The sequence below is a fragment of the Puma concolor genome, chromosome E1 (genome assembly GCF_028749965.1).
Source record: "Puma concolor isolate L17-30 chromosome E1, mPumCon1.1.hap2, whole genome shotgun sequence".
Taxonomy (NCBI): domain Eukaryota; kingdom Metazoa; phylum Chordata; class Mammalia; order Carnivora; family Felidae; genus Puma; species Puma concolor.
The window spans coordinates 44,193,173-44,213,670 of record NC_141680.1 but is presented as its reverse complement, the minus strand read 5'-3'; the positions used below and the strand labels follow the sequence as shown (position 1 = coordinate 44,213,670).

The 20,498-nt window shown below is 36.9% G+C and overlaps 1 protein-coding gene across 10 annotated transcripts in view; it reads left to right on the top strand.

The window, feature by feature from the left end:
- GPATCH8 (G-patch domain containing 8) overlaps positions 1-20,498 on the top strand; it is a 103,352-nt gene that overhangs the window by 9,926 nt on the left and 72,928 nt on the right. For 4 of the 10 annotated variants that reach the window (XM_086687512.1, XM_086687516.1, XM_086687510.1 and 1 more), the window contains exons 2-3: positions 16,517-16,591; positions 17,602-17,636. Coding sequence is in view for 2 of the 10 variants with exons in the window: in XM_086687508.1 (XP_086543634.1) it covers positions 16,517-16,591 (75 nt within the window). In the remaining 8 variants the exon portion in view is untranslated. Of the gene's footprint in view, positions 1-16,516; positions 16,592-17,601; positions 17,637-20,498 lie in introns of those variants that run through there. The other 6 variants (XM_086687508.1, XM_086687509.1, XM_086687511.1 and 3 more) reach the window with 2 other exon arrangements.

Sequence of the window (20,498 nt, the reverse complement as noted above, 5' to 3'; positions counted from 1 at the left end):
CATGACCTGAGCCAAAGTTGGATGCTCAACTGACAGAGCCACCCAGGTGCACCAGCATTGTTTCTTTTTAATACAAGGTAGCATTTTCTACCAGTTAACTGGTAGGAAATAGTTGGTATGTTTATCATTAAATATTATATTTTTTTTCTGGAAACATCTTGGTGTTATAAACTTAATTTGGTTATTTATGACTTCTTGCTGGCCTATTCACTGTGTATATAGGTCTACCAGACAATTCCATTTCCCAAACATTTATTGAGTGACCATGTGTTAGCATCATAAAGAATAAGAAACGAGATAAGAAGAATAGATGGGGAAAGAGAATGGTACTTTTACTGGATACTGTCAAATTAGGGTACTATAAACTTATCCTTGACCACTACACCATCAAAAGTTGACTGCTGTGATATCTAGTGATGGTACTATCAGCTGCTATTTGTTGGGTACTTATTACATTCCAGGCCCTGGGCCAAGGCATTTTAGAGATATTTATGTAATCTTAAGTAACCTTTTAAACCAGGTGGTGGTATCTCTATCTTTTTACAGGTGAGAGAACTGAGGATCAGAGAAATCGAGACCATATAGTTAGAAAACTCAAATTTGAACCTTGAATGCTCCTAAGATACAGTTTTTTTCTCTTGTTTCTGATTTCTCAAGTATCTGATTCAAACTCACTAACTTATGTTTTAAGACTCTTTTTTTTTTTTAATTTTAACATTTAAAAAAAGGTTTTGTTTATTTTGAGAGAGAGAGAGAGGGAGAGAGAGAATCCCAAACAGTGTAGAGCCAGATGTGGGGCTTGAATTTAGAAACCTTGAGATTATGACCTGAGCCAAAATCAAGAGTTGGACACTTGGGGCATCTGGGTGACAAGGTTGGTTAAGTGTCCGACTCTTGATATCAGTTCAGGTCATGATCTCACGGTACTGAGGATTTAGCCCCATGTCGGGCTCTGTGCTTACAGTACAGAGCCTGGAGCCACCCAGGTGCCCCAGGTGTATATCTTCTTTTCCCTTCTTTGTCCTGCCATCCTACAGTTTCTGTTGTTATCTGGACATGCTAGGCTCTTTTATTATTCTTGTTTTTGCATATACTCTAACCTGCCTGGAATTCCTACTGCTGTACTCAATTTTGTACTCAATTTTGGTGTCACCTCTGACATATTCCTTAGGCAGAGTTAGTTACTCCATTTTCTGTGCTCCCACAACACTTTCATAATATTTCAGTATTACATTTATTTGTAATAGTAGCAGCTAACAGTATACAGTGCTTCCTCTGTTGTGTGCACCATTATCTCATGTAATCTCCCACTAATGCAGGTCCTATTACCCCCATTTTATAATGAAAAACTTAGCCAGATCTCATGGCTGGCAAGTTGAAGAGGTAGCTTTCAGGTAGTTTTTGAACCAGTCGCAGCTTTTAATCACTGTGCTTTTATCTCTTCTGCTGTATACTTCTTATAATTTATTTTATCACACCGGACTTAGAATTCCTTGGGGCGCCTGGGTGGCTCAGTCGGTTGGGCATCAGACTTGGGCTCAGGTCATGATCTCGTGGTCCGTGAGTTCGAGCCCCATGTCAGGTGCTGTGCTGACAGCTCAGAGCCTGGAGCCTGCTTCAGATTCTGTGTCTCTCCCTCTCTCTCGCCCCCTCCCCCGCTCATGCTCTATCTCTCTCTGTCTCTCAAAAATAAACGTTAAAAAAGAATTTCTTGAATGCAAAGTCTTTGTTTTATTCATTTTTCTAGCATTGAGCCAGGGTATGGCACCTAAAAGTTGCTCAGATATTTGAATTAATGGTTTAGTAAAGTCAGGTATGTTAAGGAGAGGCTTAGTCTGAGAAGAATGTAGACTTGGGGACTTAGCTTCCTGCTGTGCTGTGGATTATCTAGGTTGAACTGTTATTTTCTGTGATATCTTATAGAGCCAGTTGAGGGATATTTCAGGTATGGAGGCTGTATTATGGTCATTTATAGTTTCACTTTATTACATATTGTATATAACCACACCAATCATCTTTTAATTGTGAGTTTCCTTTTCTGTGACACATTGTACGTATACTTGTTTTTCTGTGGACTAGGGCAGAAATTCTTTCAAACTTCTGAAAAGAGATCTATCATACCAGCCAGTGGTAAAAGAAATAATATATGTTACTGTGGGTCCCAGATGAATTGTTTAACTATTGTCTCCCTATCTTTTTGAATGCCTCAAGAATTGTTTGTTGTATTTTCATGCATTTCTGAAAAACCCCTATGGGTTTTTTTTTTTTTAAGTTGGTAATTTTTCTGTGTTGTGCTTTTTTTTTTTTTTGGAAACCATTTCTTTCTTGTTCTAGTTGAATTATCCAGAAAATTTGATATGTCAAACAGGTGTGCATGTATTTTTAGACTAGTATGTGATATGCTCATACCCTTGACCCAGTGTAATATGTTTTCAAGTTCTTAGTTGTTTGCTGAGATTGCTAGCCAATTAGCTTTCCTACCAATTTATGTAGAATTAAGTTTAATAAATGAATTTTTCTCTGGGTATTGACTGGTCTCAACAGTGCTTTAAAATAATTATAATTTTGTTCCTCTTTAAACCTCACAATCTATGTAGTAATGCTATAGTGTAATAATGTGGATTTTACAGCTGAGGAAACCAGCCTAGGCCTGGACAGAGGTTTAGTAATATGTCCAAGGTGATACAGCTAGCAGATGGTTGTGATTTGATTTCTGGTGTCTCTGATATCAGACAGATCTTTGGTTTTATAATTGCATACTGGAAGCCATTGTACATTAGACTGTATGATTATGAAAACAATACTAAAGAATTGGGGGTTTTGAGGAGTTGACCACAATGATGTTTCTGTCGACTAAGTGGAAATAAACTTTAAGTATACTAATAAAATGATACAGTAATTCCCTAGAATGTTCATTTCCTTTTGGATAGGGTTTTTCCTCCTAAGACATTTTTATTCTGAATTGTTTAGGATAATATTATAATTAGTTTTTTTGGAATGAATAGAGAGGGGGACGGGGATGATGTCTCTTATTTATTTGGTGACAGAGGAGGACTGGTTGTGTTCATAGATGGAATATGAAGCTATCCTGTATGGCTCTGTCTGCTAAACATACCATTTTTTTGTCCATGGTAGGTAAAATCAGCATCATTATGTGTTTTGAAATTAGAAGGTCCAAATTATGAACAAGTATGTTGCTTGAGTTGTAAGGTCGGGCTATGATTAATATTTCCTCTTAGTGCCATTAGATTATCTCTAAGAGAATAATAAGTACAGTACAACAGATAAGTTTTGCTTGGGGACATTTGAAGCAGAGAGAGACAGGAATGTCTATAATATGCAGCCTAATAACCAGAGCCAGGTGCTAAAAGATAGGGCTAGCATTGAGTGGTAGAATATACTGCCAAAGATAAAACTACTTTAAACTTGGCTCATACCTAGTTTACATGGGAAAAGTCAGACAGGATTTAAAACTTTAGTTTGCATAATCCTTGTGTTAAATAATTGATTCATCAGAGATCTTGGATCCAGTGACTTTGACTATGAGTAATATTTTTTCATTAGTTTTTTGGGGGAAATTGTGTTAAATTTTAATAGTCATTGTCAGATGGAAGAGAATATCACCTCTTTATGCCTGAAATATTGTGTTTTGTTATTTGAGATTGTGATGTTTATTGTGATGTAAACAATTTTTTTAATGTTTATTTTTTGAGAGAGACGGCAAGAGTGAGCACACATGAGTGGGGGAAGGGCAGGGAGAGAGGGAGAGAGAGGGTCCAAAGCGGACTCCATGCTGACAGCAGAGAGCCTGATGTGGAGCTCGAACCCATAGAACCATGGGATCATGACCTGAGCCGAAGTTGGATACTTAATCAACTGAGCCACCCAGGTGCCCCTGTTTGTTGTGATTTTTAAAGAATTGTCCTGATAATTTCCTCTTCTCTAGTTTTAATTTTCCCTATGGGATTGTATAAATTCCAAAATAGCACTGGTTAGCAAATAACAAGTTTCCACTTATATGGATAAATTTAGGGCAGTCCCTGTCTCTATTTATATTTAAATGATCATCACAGCTAAATTTGTAATAGAGAAGTTTCCACATTTGTCCTGTGCTTGGAAGCAGAATCCTTGACCTATAAGGAACTAGAGCTACTGTGTATTTTAATGACCTGCAAGTCAGCCAGGTTCTATTCATTTATTATTAGATCTACCACAAGTTGAAGCTTTTTTTTTTTTTTTTTTTTAACATTTATTTATTTTTGGGACAGAGAGAGACAGAGCATGAACGGGGGAGGGGCAGAGACAGAGGGAGACACAGAATCGGAAGCAGGCTCCAAGCTCCCAGCCATCAGCCCAGAGCCCGACGCGGGGCTGGAACTCACAAACCACGAGATCGTGACCTGAGCTGAAGTCCGACGCTTAACCGACTGAGCCACCCAGGTGCCCCTGAAGCTTTTTTTTGAGAGAGGCAGTTGAAGGAAAGTCTGTTGGGTATATGTATACATCTGTGTACATTTTAACATCTTTTTTTTCTTTAAAGTGAAATTGCTTCTGAGGTGCCGGGGTGGCCTCTGTCTCCCTCTCTTTCTCTGCACCTATCCCTGTTGCACTGTCTCTCTGAAAAATATATAAACATTAAATTTTTTTAAATTTTTTAAATTTATTTTTTTAAATGTTTATTTTTGAGACAGGGAGAGACAGAACATGAGTGGTGGAGGGCCAGAGAGAGAGGGAGACACAGAATCTGAAGCAGGCTCCAGGCTCTGAGCTGTCAGCACAGAGCCCAGCGCGGGGCTCAAACTCACAAACTGCGAGATCATGACCTGAGCCGAAGTCCAGCACTCAACCGACTGAGCCACCCAGGCGCCCCTAAAAATTTTTTTAAAAAGTGAAATTGCTTCTAGTCCAATCCTTTTGAACTTAAATTTCTTTTATTTATTTAAGATTTTATTTTTAAGTAATCTCTACACTCACGTGGGGCTTGAACTCACAACCCTGAGACCAAGAGTCGCATGCTCTACTGACTGAGCCAGCCAGGCACCCCTGAACTTAAATTTCTGATCACCATAAATGAAAAACTATATTTCAACTACGAAAGCACATAATACGTAGAAAGGAAGAGTTGATTTAGGCATTGGAATAAGTGTTTCAAGCAGTCATTAAAAGTAAATTTTAGGGGGTGCCTGGGTGGCTCAGTTGGTTGAGCATCCGACTTTGGCTCAGGTCACGCTCTCACGGTTTATGAGTTCGAGCCCCCACATGAGGCTCTCTGTTGTCAGCACAGAGCCCACTTTGGATCCTCTGTCCCCCTCTCTCTGTACCTCCCCTGCTCATGCTCTCTCTTGAAAAAGCAAACATTAAAAAAAAAAAAAAGTAAATTTTAGGAATACTGTAACATAGTGATCTGTGATTTTTCACTAGGATAACTATGTTGTGGTTTATGTCTTTTGTCCTGGCATATTTAGTCTCAACACTCCTTTTTACTCTCAAAGTGCCCTGGTTTGCCTGATAACATTTTGTGATCATCTTAATTCTGATGGGGTTTGAGAAGTCTAAAGGAGATTTTGAAAGTAGGGTAAAGCAGAAGAAATACTTCTCTTAAAATCCCTGTTGAGGCCTTCACATAATCAAAGGCCTTATTGACTATTTTTGGAAAGAATGATTTTTTTTTTTTTTAAGTTTATTTTTGAGAGAGAGAGCATGAGCACAAGTGGGGGAAGGGCAGAAGGAGAGGGAGGAGGAGAGAGAATCCCAAGCAGGCTCTGCACTGTCCGCACAGAGCCCATTGCGAGCCTCAAATTCACAAACTGTGAGATCATGACCTGAGCTGATGTCAGAGTTGGGTGCTTGGAGTGCCTGGGTGGCTCAGTTGGTTAAGCCCCAGCTTCAGTTCAGGTCATGATCTTGGGGTTCATGAGTTTGAGCCACATGTTGGGCTCTCTGCTGACAGCTTAGAGCCTGGAGCCTACATCAGAATTTGTGTGTGTGTGTGTGTGTGTGTGTGTGTGTGTGTGTGTGTGTGTGTGTGTCTGTCTGTCTCTCTCTCTGCCCTTCCCCTGCTTGAACCCTCTCTCTCTCTCTCTCAAAAATAAATAAAAACATTAAAACGTTAAAAAGTCGGATTGTTAACCAACTGAGCCACCCAGGTGCCCCTCTTTTTCTTTTTTTTCTTTTTCTTTTTCTTTTTCTTTTTCTTTTTCTTTTTCTTTTTCTTTTTCTTTTTCTTTTTCTTTTTCTTTTTCTTTTTCGCTTTTGCTTTTCTTTTCTTTTTTTTTTTTAAACGTAAACTCTACCCCTAACATGGGGCTTGAACTCAAGACCCTGAGGACAAGAGTTGCATGCTGATGGGGTGCCTGGGTGGCTCAGTTGATTAAGCCTCTGACTTTTTTTTTTTTTAATATTTATTTATTTTGAGAGAAAGAGATAGAGTACAAGCTGGGGGAGGGGCAGACAGAGAGGAAGAGAATATCCCAGCAGGCTCTGCACTGCCAGCCCAGAGCCCGGTGTGGGGCTCATGAACCATGAGATATGTGACCTGAGCCGAAATCAAGAGTCATACTCTTAACTGACTGAGCCACCCAGGTGCCCCAAGCCTCCATCAACTCTTGATCTCATCTCTGGTCTTAATCTCAAGGTTGTGAATTAAAGCTCTGCGTTGGGCTCCGTGCTGGAGTGAAGCCTACTTTAAAAAAAAAACCTAAGTCTTAAGTTCATCAAGATGACTTGAAAAAAAATTGAGGGGGTGGGGGGTGGGACGGAGGGGAGGGTGGGTGATGGGTATTGAGGAGGGCACCTTTGGGATGAACACTGGGTGTTGTATGGAAACCAATTTGACAATAAACTTCATATATTGAAAAAAAAAAAGAAAAAAGTTGGGCACGAACAGGGAAAGAAGCAGGAAATAAAATATTTATTACTGTTATCATAATCATCACCCCACCACCACCGTTACTATTATTACTATATATTTAAACCCTTGGGGGTTTAAAGTCAATTTTATATTCCTTCCTCTCCCCCCCCTCCCTTTTTTTGCTTTTCTAGTACAACATTTAAAAGGGACAAATGGATTCAAAGTGAAAAGTAAACCACTTAATTTTCTCAAAGACAACCACTATTTCCAATTACATGTGGGTTCTTTTAGACATACATAATACGTATACATACAGGCATTCTCCACTCTTCTCCTTCCCCAAAGGGTAGCATGTAAACACATCTTTCGGCACTTTGACGTTTTTTTCTCTTAATGCTAATATGCTGAGATTATTGCATAACTAAAAAAGGTTTTTGTTTTTTATTTTTAAGCAAGGTTTTTTTTTATGTTTATTTTTGAGAGAAAGCGAGAGCAAGGGGGAGGGGCAGAGAGAGAGGGAGACAGAATCCAAAGTGGACTCTGTGCCAACAGCAGAGAGCCTGATGTGGGGCTAGAACTTATGAACCGCGAGATCATAAAATCTGAGCCGAAGTTGGATGCTTAACCGAGTGAGCCACCCAGGTGCCCCTATTTTGAGCATTAAGTTTTATTTGTTTTAAAAAAATGTTTATTTTTGAGAACGAGAGGGAGAAAGAGCGCATGCGTGAGTGAGGGGCATAGAGTGGGACAAAGGATCCTAAGCAGGCTCTGTGCTGACAGTAGTGAGCCTGATATGGGGCTGGAACTCACAAACCAGAGATCATGATCTGAGCTGAAGTTCGATGCTTAACCTGACTGAGCCATCCAGGTATCCCAAGCATTAAGTTTTAAATTTATGGAATAGTTGTAAATATAGAGTTTTGGATTACTACTCACTCAGCTTTCCCTACTACAATAGTTGTACAGTAACCATAATATAATTATCAAAACTAGAAAATTAACATTGGTACAGTAATATTAACTAAACCACAGTCCTTATTTGAATTTTACCACTTTTATCCACTAATGTTCTTTTTCTGTTGCAGGATCCCACCCAGGAATTTGAATTGATTGCATTTAGTTTTTCTTCATCTCCTCTAATCTGTAACATTTCCCCAGTCTTTTCTATGTCTTTTGTGATAGGAAGCAGGTTTTGACTAACTGTTCTCTTTATGGAATATTGTTTCAGAATTATGGAGTCAAGGTTGTTTATTTTTAATCTTTTGAGTTTTGTATAGTATAATACATTGGCAGAAACATGGGACTAAGAAGATGCATATCACTAGGTTGCACACCTGAAACTAATGTAACATTGTGTTTCAACTATACTCAAATAAAAATAAAACAAAATTACATTTATGCCTACCATCTACTCCCCCACCCCCAAAGAATCAGAAGCCTTTAAGAATTAAGGACAATCTGTGTGTCGGTTTTCTTATTTGTGAGATAGGGATGATTAAAAAAAAAAAAAAAATCACCTAGGGTTGCCTGGGTGGCTCAGTCCTAGAGCTTACAACTGTCTTCTTTGTTTTTGTTTTTTAATTTTTTATTTTTTTAGTAGGCTTCATGGCTAAGCGTCTGACTCTTGATTTTGGCTCAGGTCATGATTTCATGGTTCACGAGATGAAGCCTCTCCCCCACTTGTGCACATGCTCGCATGCTCTTTATCTGTCTCTCTGTCAAAATAAATAAACATTTTTTTTAATCCCCTAAATTCAACTGATTGCCAAATCCTGTGCTATCTAATAAGTTTGTTGCGGTAAGGTTTCTGAAGATATTTTATAAAACTAAAAGAATCTACACATGTCTATGTATATGGGGTGGTATTAACCATTCTCAAAACTTTGTTTTAAATAAACCTTTTAGGACAGTTTTAGCTTAAAGAAAGATCACTAAGATAGTACAGAATTCCCATAGATATGCACCCAGTTTCCCCTGTTATTAACATCTTACATTAGTGTGGCACATTTGTCACCATACTAATGGACTCATTGATACCTTATTATTAACTCAAGTCCATAACCTATATCCTTAGTACTCCCCTCATGTCCTTTTCTGTTCCAGGGTCCTATGTAGGATACCACATGACATTTAGTTGTCATGTTTCTTTAGACTCTTCCTGGCCGTGACAATTTCTAAAAACTTTTAAAGGGTAAAACTTTAATGTTGTAATTGCTATTAATTTGGGGTCTAATTTACTATTTCAGTTTATTGTAAGAACTTATATATGTTCTATAGCACAGAAGGACCCTATGTCTAATTTTTATTATATATTTGTTTGATTTTTAAAAATTTATTTGAGAGAGCGTGTGAACATGAGCTAGGGAGGAGCAAAGAGAGATACCTAAGCAGACTCCATGCTGTCAGCGCAGCGCAGTCGTGCTTGATCCCACGAACTGTGGAACTATGACCTGAGATGAAATCAAGAGTCGGATGCTCAATGGACCGAGCCACCCAGGCACCCCAACTCTTCTTTCTTTAAGGAAGGAGCTATTTAGTCTTTAAGGCAATTTCCTCCAAATGTCTATTATCTTTGATCTTTTCCAATAGTTCTCCCTTTGTTTTCTGTATATTTGCCCCCCTTTATATCCTGATATTTATTATTTTTATTATTTTTTAAATTTACTTTTGAGATTGAGAGAGGGAGCACGTGTGGGGGCGGGGGGGGGGGGGGGATAGGGGAAGAGAGAGAGGGAGACACAGAATCTGAAGCAGGCTCCAGACTCTGAGCTGTCAGTGCAGAGCCAGACACGGGGCAAACTCGTGAACTGAGATCATGACCTGAACCAAAGTCAGACACTTAACCAACTGAGCCATCCAGGTGCCCCTATAAGCAGTTTTTATACTTTTCACATGTTGCTACTAATTGATTTGTTTATTGTGGCAAATCAAGCAGACACTCATAAATGTTAAGAAGTAATCTCTGTTCTGGATGCTGGGTGGCCTAGTCGGTTAAGTGTCTGACTTCGGCTTGGGTCATGATCTCACGGTTTATGAATTTGAGCACAGAGCCTGCTTGGGATCTTCTGTCCCCTTCTTTCTTTGCCCTTTCCCCAATGGCACGCATGCTCGCTCTCTCGCTTTCTCTCTCGCTCTCTCTCATGCTGTCTCTCGCTCTCTCTCTCTCTGTCTCTCTCTCTCTCTCTCTCACACACACACACACACACACACAATAAATAAATAAATAAATAAATAAATAAATAAATAATAAATAAATAAATAGAAAAAGTAATCTCAGTTCACTAATTTAGTTATGGTTGTGGAATATTTCTAGGCTGTTTAAAGTCAACTTCTATCACTAAAATAATATTTAAATTAAAACAATTAACTTTAGATGTTTGTTAGATGTTTCTTCAGATGTTTATCAGTTCCTATCACATTTTCAGAACACCACTCAGTTCTTGTCCACATAGTCTTACACAGTTGTAATTAGTGAACTACCTTTTTGATTTCTTCCTCCTTCCATTTAAACGTAACCTGTTTCTGCATAGTTTTAAAACTTATTGTAACTCCCTAATTGTTGTGTTAATAAAATAGAATTAAATTAAACTCTTCCTCTATTGGACATTTGCTTCTAATTTTTTAAAAATATATTAGAGAAGTGCTACAGTGAATATTATCTGCATTTAAAATTCGCAGAAGCGGGGCGCCTGGGTGGCGCAGTCGGTTAAGCGTCCGACTTCAGCCAGGTCACGATCTCGCGGTCCGTGAGTTCGAGCCCCGCATCGGGCTCTGGGCTGATGGCTCAGAGCCTGGAGCCTGTTTCCGATTCTGTGTCTCCCTCTGTCTCTGCCCCTCCCCCGTTCATGCTCTGTCTCTCTCTGTCCCAAGAATAAATAAACGTTGAAAAAAAAATTAAAAAAAAAAAAAATTCGCAGAAGCTATGGAAAATGTGGTATCTGGAACCCTGTCTCCCAGTGTTCTTCCTCCTGCCTCTTCCTCCTGGAAAAAAAAAAATCACAAAGTAGCATACCAGAAAGAACATGGACTTTGAAGTTAATAATGACTTTGGGTTTAGAATTTGGGCTTCTTTACTTACTATTTAAGTGAGTAGATTTTGTACTTACACCCCTGAATTCTTCATCTGAAAATGGAAATAATGATACCTACCTTGTTGGATCATTCAGAGGATTGAGATCATGCCTGTGAAGCACACAGTTCCTGATACTTATTAATAGGTACTCAAAAGATAGCTGGTACAAATGTACTGTTTAGCAAGACCATGGGAGTAAACTGTTAAAAATGAGTTCCTGAGTTCTTCTAAACAGTATCTAATTTAGACGGTGAATTAGTTATACCAGCAGAGTATTTGTATTTTTTAATGTACATATTTGTTGGTTTCATTGAAAAGATCATTTGGTTATCATTTTTAAATTTCTGAGTTCAAGATGGGAGCAAGGGAAGAGTGGGTGATGGGCATTGAGGAGGACACTTATTGGGATGAGCACAGGGTGTTGTATGGAAACCAATTTGTGAATAAATTATATTAAAAATTTCTGAGTTCACATAGTTTGGTGTCTTTCATGATTATTAATTTTTTCTATTTAAACTAATTAGTTTTTTTAAAATTGAAATGTATTACAGTTGGGATTACATTGTAGATGATTAGTCGATGTCTTTTTTTTTTTTTTTTTTTTTTTTTTTAATAGTCAACCTCTCAGCAGCAGAAGAGCAACTCTGGTGTCAATAACTGAGAAGACTGGCAAAAAAAAAGGAGCTGAGCTTATAGCCTGTTATGTCTGATGTATAAGCTTTTTTTTTTTTCTTTTTCAAGCTTATTTATTTATTTGGGGGGAGGGAGGGAGAGAGGGGCAGAGAGAGAGAGAATCCCAGGCTCTGTCAGTGCAGAGCCTGACTTGGGGCTCAAACCCACGAACTGTGAGATTATGACCTGAGCTGAGACCAAGAGTCAGATGCTTAACTGACTTGAGTCACCCAAGTGCCCCTGATGTATAAGCTTTTTAAAAAAAGTTTCAAATATTCAGTTGGAAATCATGATTTCATTTTATGTTTATGCTTAAACATTTAAAATTAAAGTTAATATTTTTGAATCAACATCACTTTAAAATGTGTTAAACATTTTAAAATAAATTCATCAGAAATTTATTTTGAATGGCATTGATTAAGCATTCAAAGATAAATACAAAATGGTTGTGATTTCTATTAAATACAAAATATTTATGATTTCTATTAGAGTATTTGAGTATTAGGGAATTTAAGTATAAAATTCAAAAGGAAAAAACACGCAGTTAAAAACAGAGCCTACCAGGGGCACTTGGGTGGCTCAGTGGTCGAGTGTCTGACTTCAGCTCAGGTCATGATCTCATGGTTCCTGAGTTCGAGCCCCACACATGGGGCTCTCTGCTGACAGCTCAGAGCCTGGAGCCTGCTTCAGATTCCGTGTCTCCTTCTCTCTCTGCCCCTCTTTATTTGTGCTCTTTCTCTCTCTCTCTCTCAAAAATAAACATTTAAAACAACAAAAGAGCCTCCTTCTCATCTCTTGTCTCTTAAGCACCCAGTTTTCTCAGAGTTCACCGCTAGTGTCAGCTTCTTATGTATTCTAGAGCTGTCTATGCATATTTTTTAGTTTATTTTTATTTAATAAGTCGTACAGTAATGTTGACTTCTATTTTGGTGTTTAGTTCTATAAATTTTAAAACATGTATAGATTCCTGTAACCATCACCATGTGTTTACACAATAGGATTTAAACTTTCTTAATGCTTAAAAAAGTATTTTTAAGGGGGGAGATGTAGAAATATTGGCTTTTTCCTTTTTTATTAAAAAAAAGTATGATTAAGATACAGGGTAATTCATTTTAGTGTACAGTTCTTCGAATTTTAACAAAATATAGCGTAGTCACCAGTGCAATCAGTACATAGCTCCTGGCAACCGCTGATCAGTTTTCTTTTCTCTGGTTTTGCTTATTCCAGAATGCCATATAAATGGAATTATACAGTGACTTTTGAGTATGGCTTCTTTCACTTAGCGTAATGCGTTCGAAATGTTACTGCTTATATGAGTAGATACTTTTTATTGGTGAAGAATGGTTCATTGAATGGGTGGATCATAGTATTTTAATCTATTTCTCAGTTGAGGGACATTTGATTGGTTTCCATACATTCACAAGACAGGATTTTCTGTGAACACAGGTTTTCCTTCTATGTGGACAAATACCCGGGGACGGAATTGATGGATTGTTTGTTCAATGTGTGTTTAATTTTATAAGAACCTGCCAAACTGTTTTCTGAAGTGTCTGTACCATTTTACACCCCATCAACAAGCTATGAGAGTTTCCATGCAATTTCTGCAGCACTTGTTAGTTGTTTTGTTTTTTTTGTTGTTGTTGTTTTAAGCTGTTTTAATAGAGGGGCAACTGCATGGTGCAGTTGCTTAAGTATCTTACTCTTGATCTCAGCTCAGGTTATGATCTCACAGTTTGTGAGTCTGAGCCCCATGTCGGGCTCTGCACTGATGGCGCGGAGCCTGCGTGGGATTCTGTCTCTCCTCTCTGTCCCTCCCCAGCTTGTGTTCTCTCTTTCTCTCAAAATAAATAAATAAACTTAAAAAAAAAAGCTATTTTAATAGATGTGTAGTGGTATTATCTTGTGGTTTTAGTTTGTATTTCCCTAGTAATGATGTTGAGTGTTTACTTGCCATCTATGTGTCATCTTTGGTGAAGTCTGTTAAATCTTTGCCCACTTGAAAAATTGGGTTTTCTTATTACTGTGTTTAGAAAGTTTATTGTACATTTTAGAAATACAAATCCTTTATGAGATATGAGAGTTGTGAATACTTTCTCCCAGCCCAGGTTTTTTTGTTTGTTTGTTTGTTTGTTTGTTTTAATAAGTGTAGGCTGTGTGCCCAGTGTGGAGCCCACTTGGGGGGCTTGAACTCACAACCTTGAGGTCAAGACCTGAGCTGAGATCAAAAGTTGGACACTTAACTGACTGAACCACCCAGGCGCCTTGCAGCCCAGTTCTTCAATTTTTTTCTTTTATAGATTGTGCTTTTGGCAGTGTAGCTTAAGAAAGCTTTGTCTAGCCCAAGGTTACAAAGATTTTCTTCTATGTATTTCCTTCTAGAAAAGCTTGTAATTTTAGGTTTTATATTTAGGTCTGCGATACATTTTTAAAAAAATTTTATTGTGTGCAGTATGGATTGAGGCTCTTTTCTTTCTTTCTTTTTTTTTTTTTTTTGCATATGGATACCGAATTCTATGCCATTTATTGAAAATGCTATTATTTCTCTATTGAATTGTCTTTGCATCTTTGTTGAATATCAGTTATTCATAAATATATGGGTCTTTTTCTGGACTCAAACTATATTATTAATCCTGTTTTGTATTGTGTGTGATAGATCCAGAATGATTTGACAACTTAGGCGCTAGTTTTAGCAGTTTGTAAAGCATGGGGCACCTGGGTGGCTTAGTCACTTGAGCGTCTGACTCTTGATCTTGGCTCAGGTCTTGATTTCAGAGTTGTGAGTTTGAGCCCCGTGTCGGGTTCTGCAATGACAGCGTAGAGCCTGCTTGGGATCCTCTCTTTTTCTCTCTCAAAAATAAGTAAATCAAGCAAACAAACAAACATGGTTGTCCTAAGTTTAATACTCTAAAGATTTACTTTCAAAATAGTATCCAGTTATTGTTGGTATTAACACCAATAGTGGTAGTGGTGGAAACAATTAAGTAATTGTTTCTAAACTTTTAAATGTTGCTTTAGAAGTTAAAATAAGAGGCAAGTGTTAAAGAGATTGTTGGACAAAATATTGGAGATTAAGAGAGACTTTTAGAGATTGTACCTATTTTTCATTTTTAGTATTTGTTGATGATTGCTTTTCCTCATGTTTAAAAAAAGTTTTATTTATTTTTTGACAGATAGAGACAGTGCCAATGTGGGAGGGGCAGAGAGGTGGGGGAGAGAGAGAATCCCAAGGAGGTTCTGTGCTATTAGCGCAGGGCCCAATGTGGGGCTTGAACCCACAAAACTGTGAGGTCATGACCTGAGCCAAAACCAAGTCAGATGCTTAACTGACTGAGCCACCCTGGCACCTCTGCTTTTCCTCATTCTTGGAATGCCTGCTCCTCCATTTTTAAGATTTGCTTTTTGTCTTTGGAAAACCTATTCCTGTCCTGTTACTCCTTTCTTCTTTTGGATATACTCTACTACACAATTTTATTTTTATCATTTTTATTGTGCTAAGATACATACAACGTACAAGTTACCATTTTAATTATTTTAAAGTATACAATTCAATGGCATTAAGTATATTAACGATGTTGTACAACCATTATCACCACCACTGTCTAATTCCAGAACTTTTTCATCACTACCACACAATTTTAGCACCTAATTGTTCTCTAATGTTTAGCCACCGAGTTAAGTTTTAGGGTTGTAAGAGGTAAACAATATTTAGTTCTTGTTCTTAAGGACTTTACAGTCTGATGAAGGAAATAAGTAACCTAGTAGTTTTGATACAGTGTGGCAAATTATATGTTTAGGATCTCTATGGTTAAGATTTATTCAAGGAAAATTTTACCTTGAAAAAGTAAAATAACTTTTTGTTAACATTCAAGTTGACCTACCACTCCACACATTGGATTAACATAGGCTAGACTGAAGTCTTTCCTCTTTTGATTTAGGTCAATTCAGGACTTACAAATCATCACGCCCTCTATTTTGTAACATAAAGGGAACCAGAAAGTTGGTATTCTGTTTTAAAGCCAAATTATGAGCTATTATTTGCTAATAGAGTAGGGAGATCAGAGAAAACCATGATTAGAGAGAACTTCCTAGTTGTCTCCTCCTATCCTCAGTTGAACTACTTTGACTTACTCTAGTTGCAGTGACTGCTTGCTTATGGTCAAATATGGCATTATACAGACATGTTTATCTCTCTTGGCAGATCATTTGAGGAATAGCTGTATTTAGAATACTGTGTCAAGAGATTGTGTTTTTAGATTCTTTGAAACTTGGGAGTTAGCAACTTGATTTAAAGTCCAATGTTTTAGCAGTTTTAATTTAAAAGCAATGTTACCACCATTGAACAGTATTATAACAGATTTTTATTTGCATTCTTCTATTATTATGATTTATCTTCTTTAGTGCAAGATTGTTTATGAAAAGCTAAAAAACATGGCTTTTTTTTGTTTGTTTATATATTTATTTTGAGAGAGAGAGCATGCACAGGAGGGGCAGAGACAGAGAATCCCAAGCAGGCTCCACAGTGTCAGTACAGAGCCCGACGTGGGGCTCAACTCACGAACAGTGAGATCATGACCTGAGCCAAAACCAAGAGTGACACTCAACCCACTGAGCCACCCAGGCATTTTTAAGATTCTGGAGTCTCCATGATATCATCAGTCAGATAAGGAGTTGATAATCCCAAATGGTTGATAGTGTTTTAGTTAGCAATTTCAATGTTTATCAAAGGGAGAATTCCTATTACTACGCCTAGACTTCTAATAAATTGGTTTTTTTATAGATTTAAAAAAGTCTGAAATTGTGGCACAGTTTTGATTGTCTACTGAAAAAGAATGAAAAGTTAAAAATAACCCCTAGCTGGATTAGATTATTCATATTTTGGCATTTATTACTTTTGAAAAATAACTGTAGTCTTGTTTTTTCAGGGTAATCACTTTGATCAGTATGAAGAAGGACATTTGGAAATTGAACAAGCATCACTTGACAAGCCTATAGAATCGGTAAGCCTATAGATCAGTGCTTAATTTTGGGTCATAGTTAGTTAGGTAGTGTTCGTGTGACACTTGATGTGAATGAATTTAAACTTATTAATGAGTTATAGTACAGTTTAGACCTGTTTTCTTGCATGCCCTACAGTAATCAAATAGAATTTGGGATGTTATCTAATATTTAATATTTTGGGAAATCAGTCTGAAAGATCTAGAAACCACTTAGAATTTGATGGAAAATATCATTTTGGCCCATACTGATATTCTGTTAAAGATAGCAAGTTAAAGTTTAGTGTTTTTGTAAATTGAATAAAGGAGTAAAATGTATTTTGATCCTTTAAAAGCTACACCTTTCCTTGGCAGCACAATTACGTGTGAAATGTTCCATTAGGAATAGTTAAGGACTAATATATTTACCAGACACTTATGAAATATGATAAATTTGGTAGCTTAAGAGATGTCTGGTTTTTGTGAAAAGCTGATTCTTTCTATCCCTTTACATGACTTAGTTTTGGATATTGATATAAAGCAATAGAACAAGGAGATTTATTTTCCTGGCTCTTAATTTTTTAAAAAAACCTTAATTTTTGAACATCATTTTCATTTTGAAAAGCTCTTTATTTTTAAATTACACAGTGCATTGTTAAAATGTCTAAACTTGTCAGCATTGTCAGTATTTAATATTTGTGCTTAAGTATACATATTTAATTAGGGTCTCAGTGAGTTATTGGTAAACTTGAGTGAAAATGATCGAAGAGGAAGTCTTAATCTTAATAGCAGTGAAGACATCCCCCTTCTTCTTTAAGAAACACTAGCTTCTTCTCCTCCCTCAGGAAAATAAGACAGTTTAGAGAGCACAGACATTTTAACTTTAGCTTTTATTTTCAAAACTATAACATAGTAAAGGATCAACATATATTTATGTTCCTAATTAGGTTGGTGTTGTGTGTGTGTTTGTGTGTGTGTTTAGATGTTTACAGAAATTTACACAACTTGGGGTGTTCGACATTTTTCTTCCACAGCAGTTGGCCCATATTAGCTAAGCAGCCATGATCTGGTTTGTATTGCACGGTCTGCCTTTTTTTAATTTCTTCTCTAGGGTTTCTTTCTCCCCCACCTCCCCTTCTTATTTCTGTTCTTCTGGTCCAGTGAACACTGCATATAGTACCTTCTGTCTTAATGTGCTGGCATGATGCTAGACTTAGGCATGGCAGTAATTGATGACGCATGTGATAATGCTGCAGAGGGAGAATTCACATCTGATCTTGAGCTGAAAGCCCAATCTTGTATTTTGACTTGAGGATAAAATGCCAAGCCCACATTGCTAAGTTAAAAATCACTGAAGTTTGTGCCTTGTTCTATGTCATCTTGGGAATTACCACAAGGCAGAATTTTATAATGAAGTCTGTAGGCTGGCTAAGCTAGCATTTTGTACTTGAAAAATGATTTAATTTTTTCATTTTATTTAAATGTCTCTTTGGGTCATAGTTTAAGAACAGATAGTTGTCAGAAGCAAGACCCAAGTACCATATCTACAAGGTACATGATTAATGTTCTTAAATAAGCTATAAATCTGTGGGTACTCTGATTCAACAGTAGTAGGGAATTTAATTAGACTAAATTTGCAGCTTAGTATTCATTATTACTATACTCAAAAGATTTTTAAAAAGCTCTAAAATAAATAATATTTAACATTTTTACAGCATTTTAGGGCTGTATTTTAAGGTTTTTGGAAAATTCATTCCTTCGGCATGTGAGACTAATGCTGTTTTTCCTCTCACACTGTCCAGGATTTTTTCTAGCATATGTCCTAGAAAGAATGCTATCAGAAGACCGTCTGAGTGATCATTGTTGAGGAATCTCAAAGAGTAGGAGTGGAATTGATAATATGCCTTATTTATTGAATCGTATTATCTTCTCCACTTAAAATAGTGAATGACATAGTGCTCAGACTGGATATTTAATTTTTTTAATAAATAAGTGTATGTTCAGAGATGTATATTAATAAATTATATCTCTAATGAAAATTTACTCCTGAAACATAAATAAATATTATTTGCGTTGTGGTAGTTTAGGTAATAGGAGGAGGAGCTTCATAGCCTACATTGCTTTAGGTAGAAGTGGGACACACAAGACAGGAAGGATTTTATTTCTCTTATGAATCACTTGGGAACAAATTGAAAGTTTTTAAAGGTTTTAAGGAAACTTTTACTAAAACAATTGGCGTGAAAGTTGGTAGTGCAGTATCAATCTCCCCCTCCCCTCCAAAGGGAAGAACCCTATCATCTAAGGAATTCCCACCAAATAAATATATATTATATCACTGGCTGGCTATATTGAGCTCTCTTGTTCTTAGGGGGAAATGGCATTGCTTTTCACACATAGAAAGAGTCTCTGCTGAATTAAAATCTTTCTCTGCAGCAATATCTATTGAGAGGTGCTGACTGTTTTGCTACAGCATGCAACTCAAAAGTGGCTGGAAATATGCAGCTTTGGGAGTCTACAGATCACTGCAGGAGCTAAAGGTCTAGTCATTTTTTTTTTTAAACAAAGGTAATCTGCAGCAGCTGGTAACCGTGGAAATCTCTGCACAGGTTTGTGCCAAGAAATATGCCTGTGTGAAGGGTTATTGTGAGTATAGGATTAAGGTCTTTTCCTTTGGTAATAGGGTAAATTTGTTGTAAACTGGCAAGATGGGGAATGAAATACAAAGACTCAAGTACAAAGATTCAATAATGCATTATGCTTTAGTAAACTTCTGAAGCCTAGACTTGTTGGTGAGATAGATGATCCACATTTCAGTTTCAGTCAGGAAGTGTTGAAAACACCTCAAAATCCAGCATTTGTAAAGTATTTCATAATCTTTGTTGCAAAGTTTTATTTCCCCTGCTTTATTTCAGTCAACCAAATATCTTTCAATGAAATTTTTGGTCAAAAATAAAACTGTTCTAAGAAAATTATGAAAGAATTGCCAGACAACTTGATTATCTGAATTACAGAGAAGATGGAAAGTATTAATGTTTTCCCTTATTACAAAAAGAAAAACAACTTTATAGAACGTGAATTTTAAGTTAGTGTTTCATGATTTTTTTAGGTCGCAGCCATTATATCCTCTACATTTTTTAACGACAAAGTATTTAGAAAGCAAACCTTAAGTCTAAAGCCAAAGCTCACTTTAGAATTCCACCATAGTTCGAAGAACTGTTTGGTCTGATTTATGATATATGGTTTTTTATGACCTTTGTCATACAATATGAGAGGTGAGATGGGGGCATGATTACAGCTATACAGAAGGCAAAACACCTACATCATAGTAAAATATGTTGTCACTGTTGCAGTTGGAAGTAAAACTACCCATCAGCCATTAGTTGGTCTTTGTTCTACCTGAATAAAATCCTGTCTTTATAGTTGTTAGGTTGACTGAGAGGTTTTTAAAAATTAATGTAAGTTTTCAAACTCCAGTTGCTGATGTTTACTTTGCTTCTCTTGGGATTTAGAAGTATATGTATAATTGAGTTTATGTTGCATATCTGTTTAGATCTGTGGACTCCACTAGTTCCAAACTGTAACTATAAGACTGCTGATTTGACATTTAGCAGTGACCATATGTGGACTGCACTATAAATAATGTGCTTCTTGGAGCTGAATGGTGTAGCATTACTATATGGCTTTTCTCTCTAGTCTTCATTGTGTCATCTGTAGTGAGCTATAGATTTTTTTGTTTCGGGAATTTTTACAACTTGTTGTTTGCATGGGTTCACCTAGTAGCATTTGGTTTTTGCTTATAGAGTCTTTAATACACAATCAGCAAAGCTTACAATCCACTCAAGAGACCTACCATTTTTGTCACTGTTGAAAATGGGCAAATGGTGTAAATTGAATGTGGCTGTCAACTAAAACAAAATTCATTGTGGAGTTA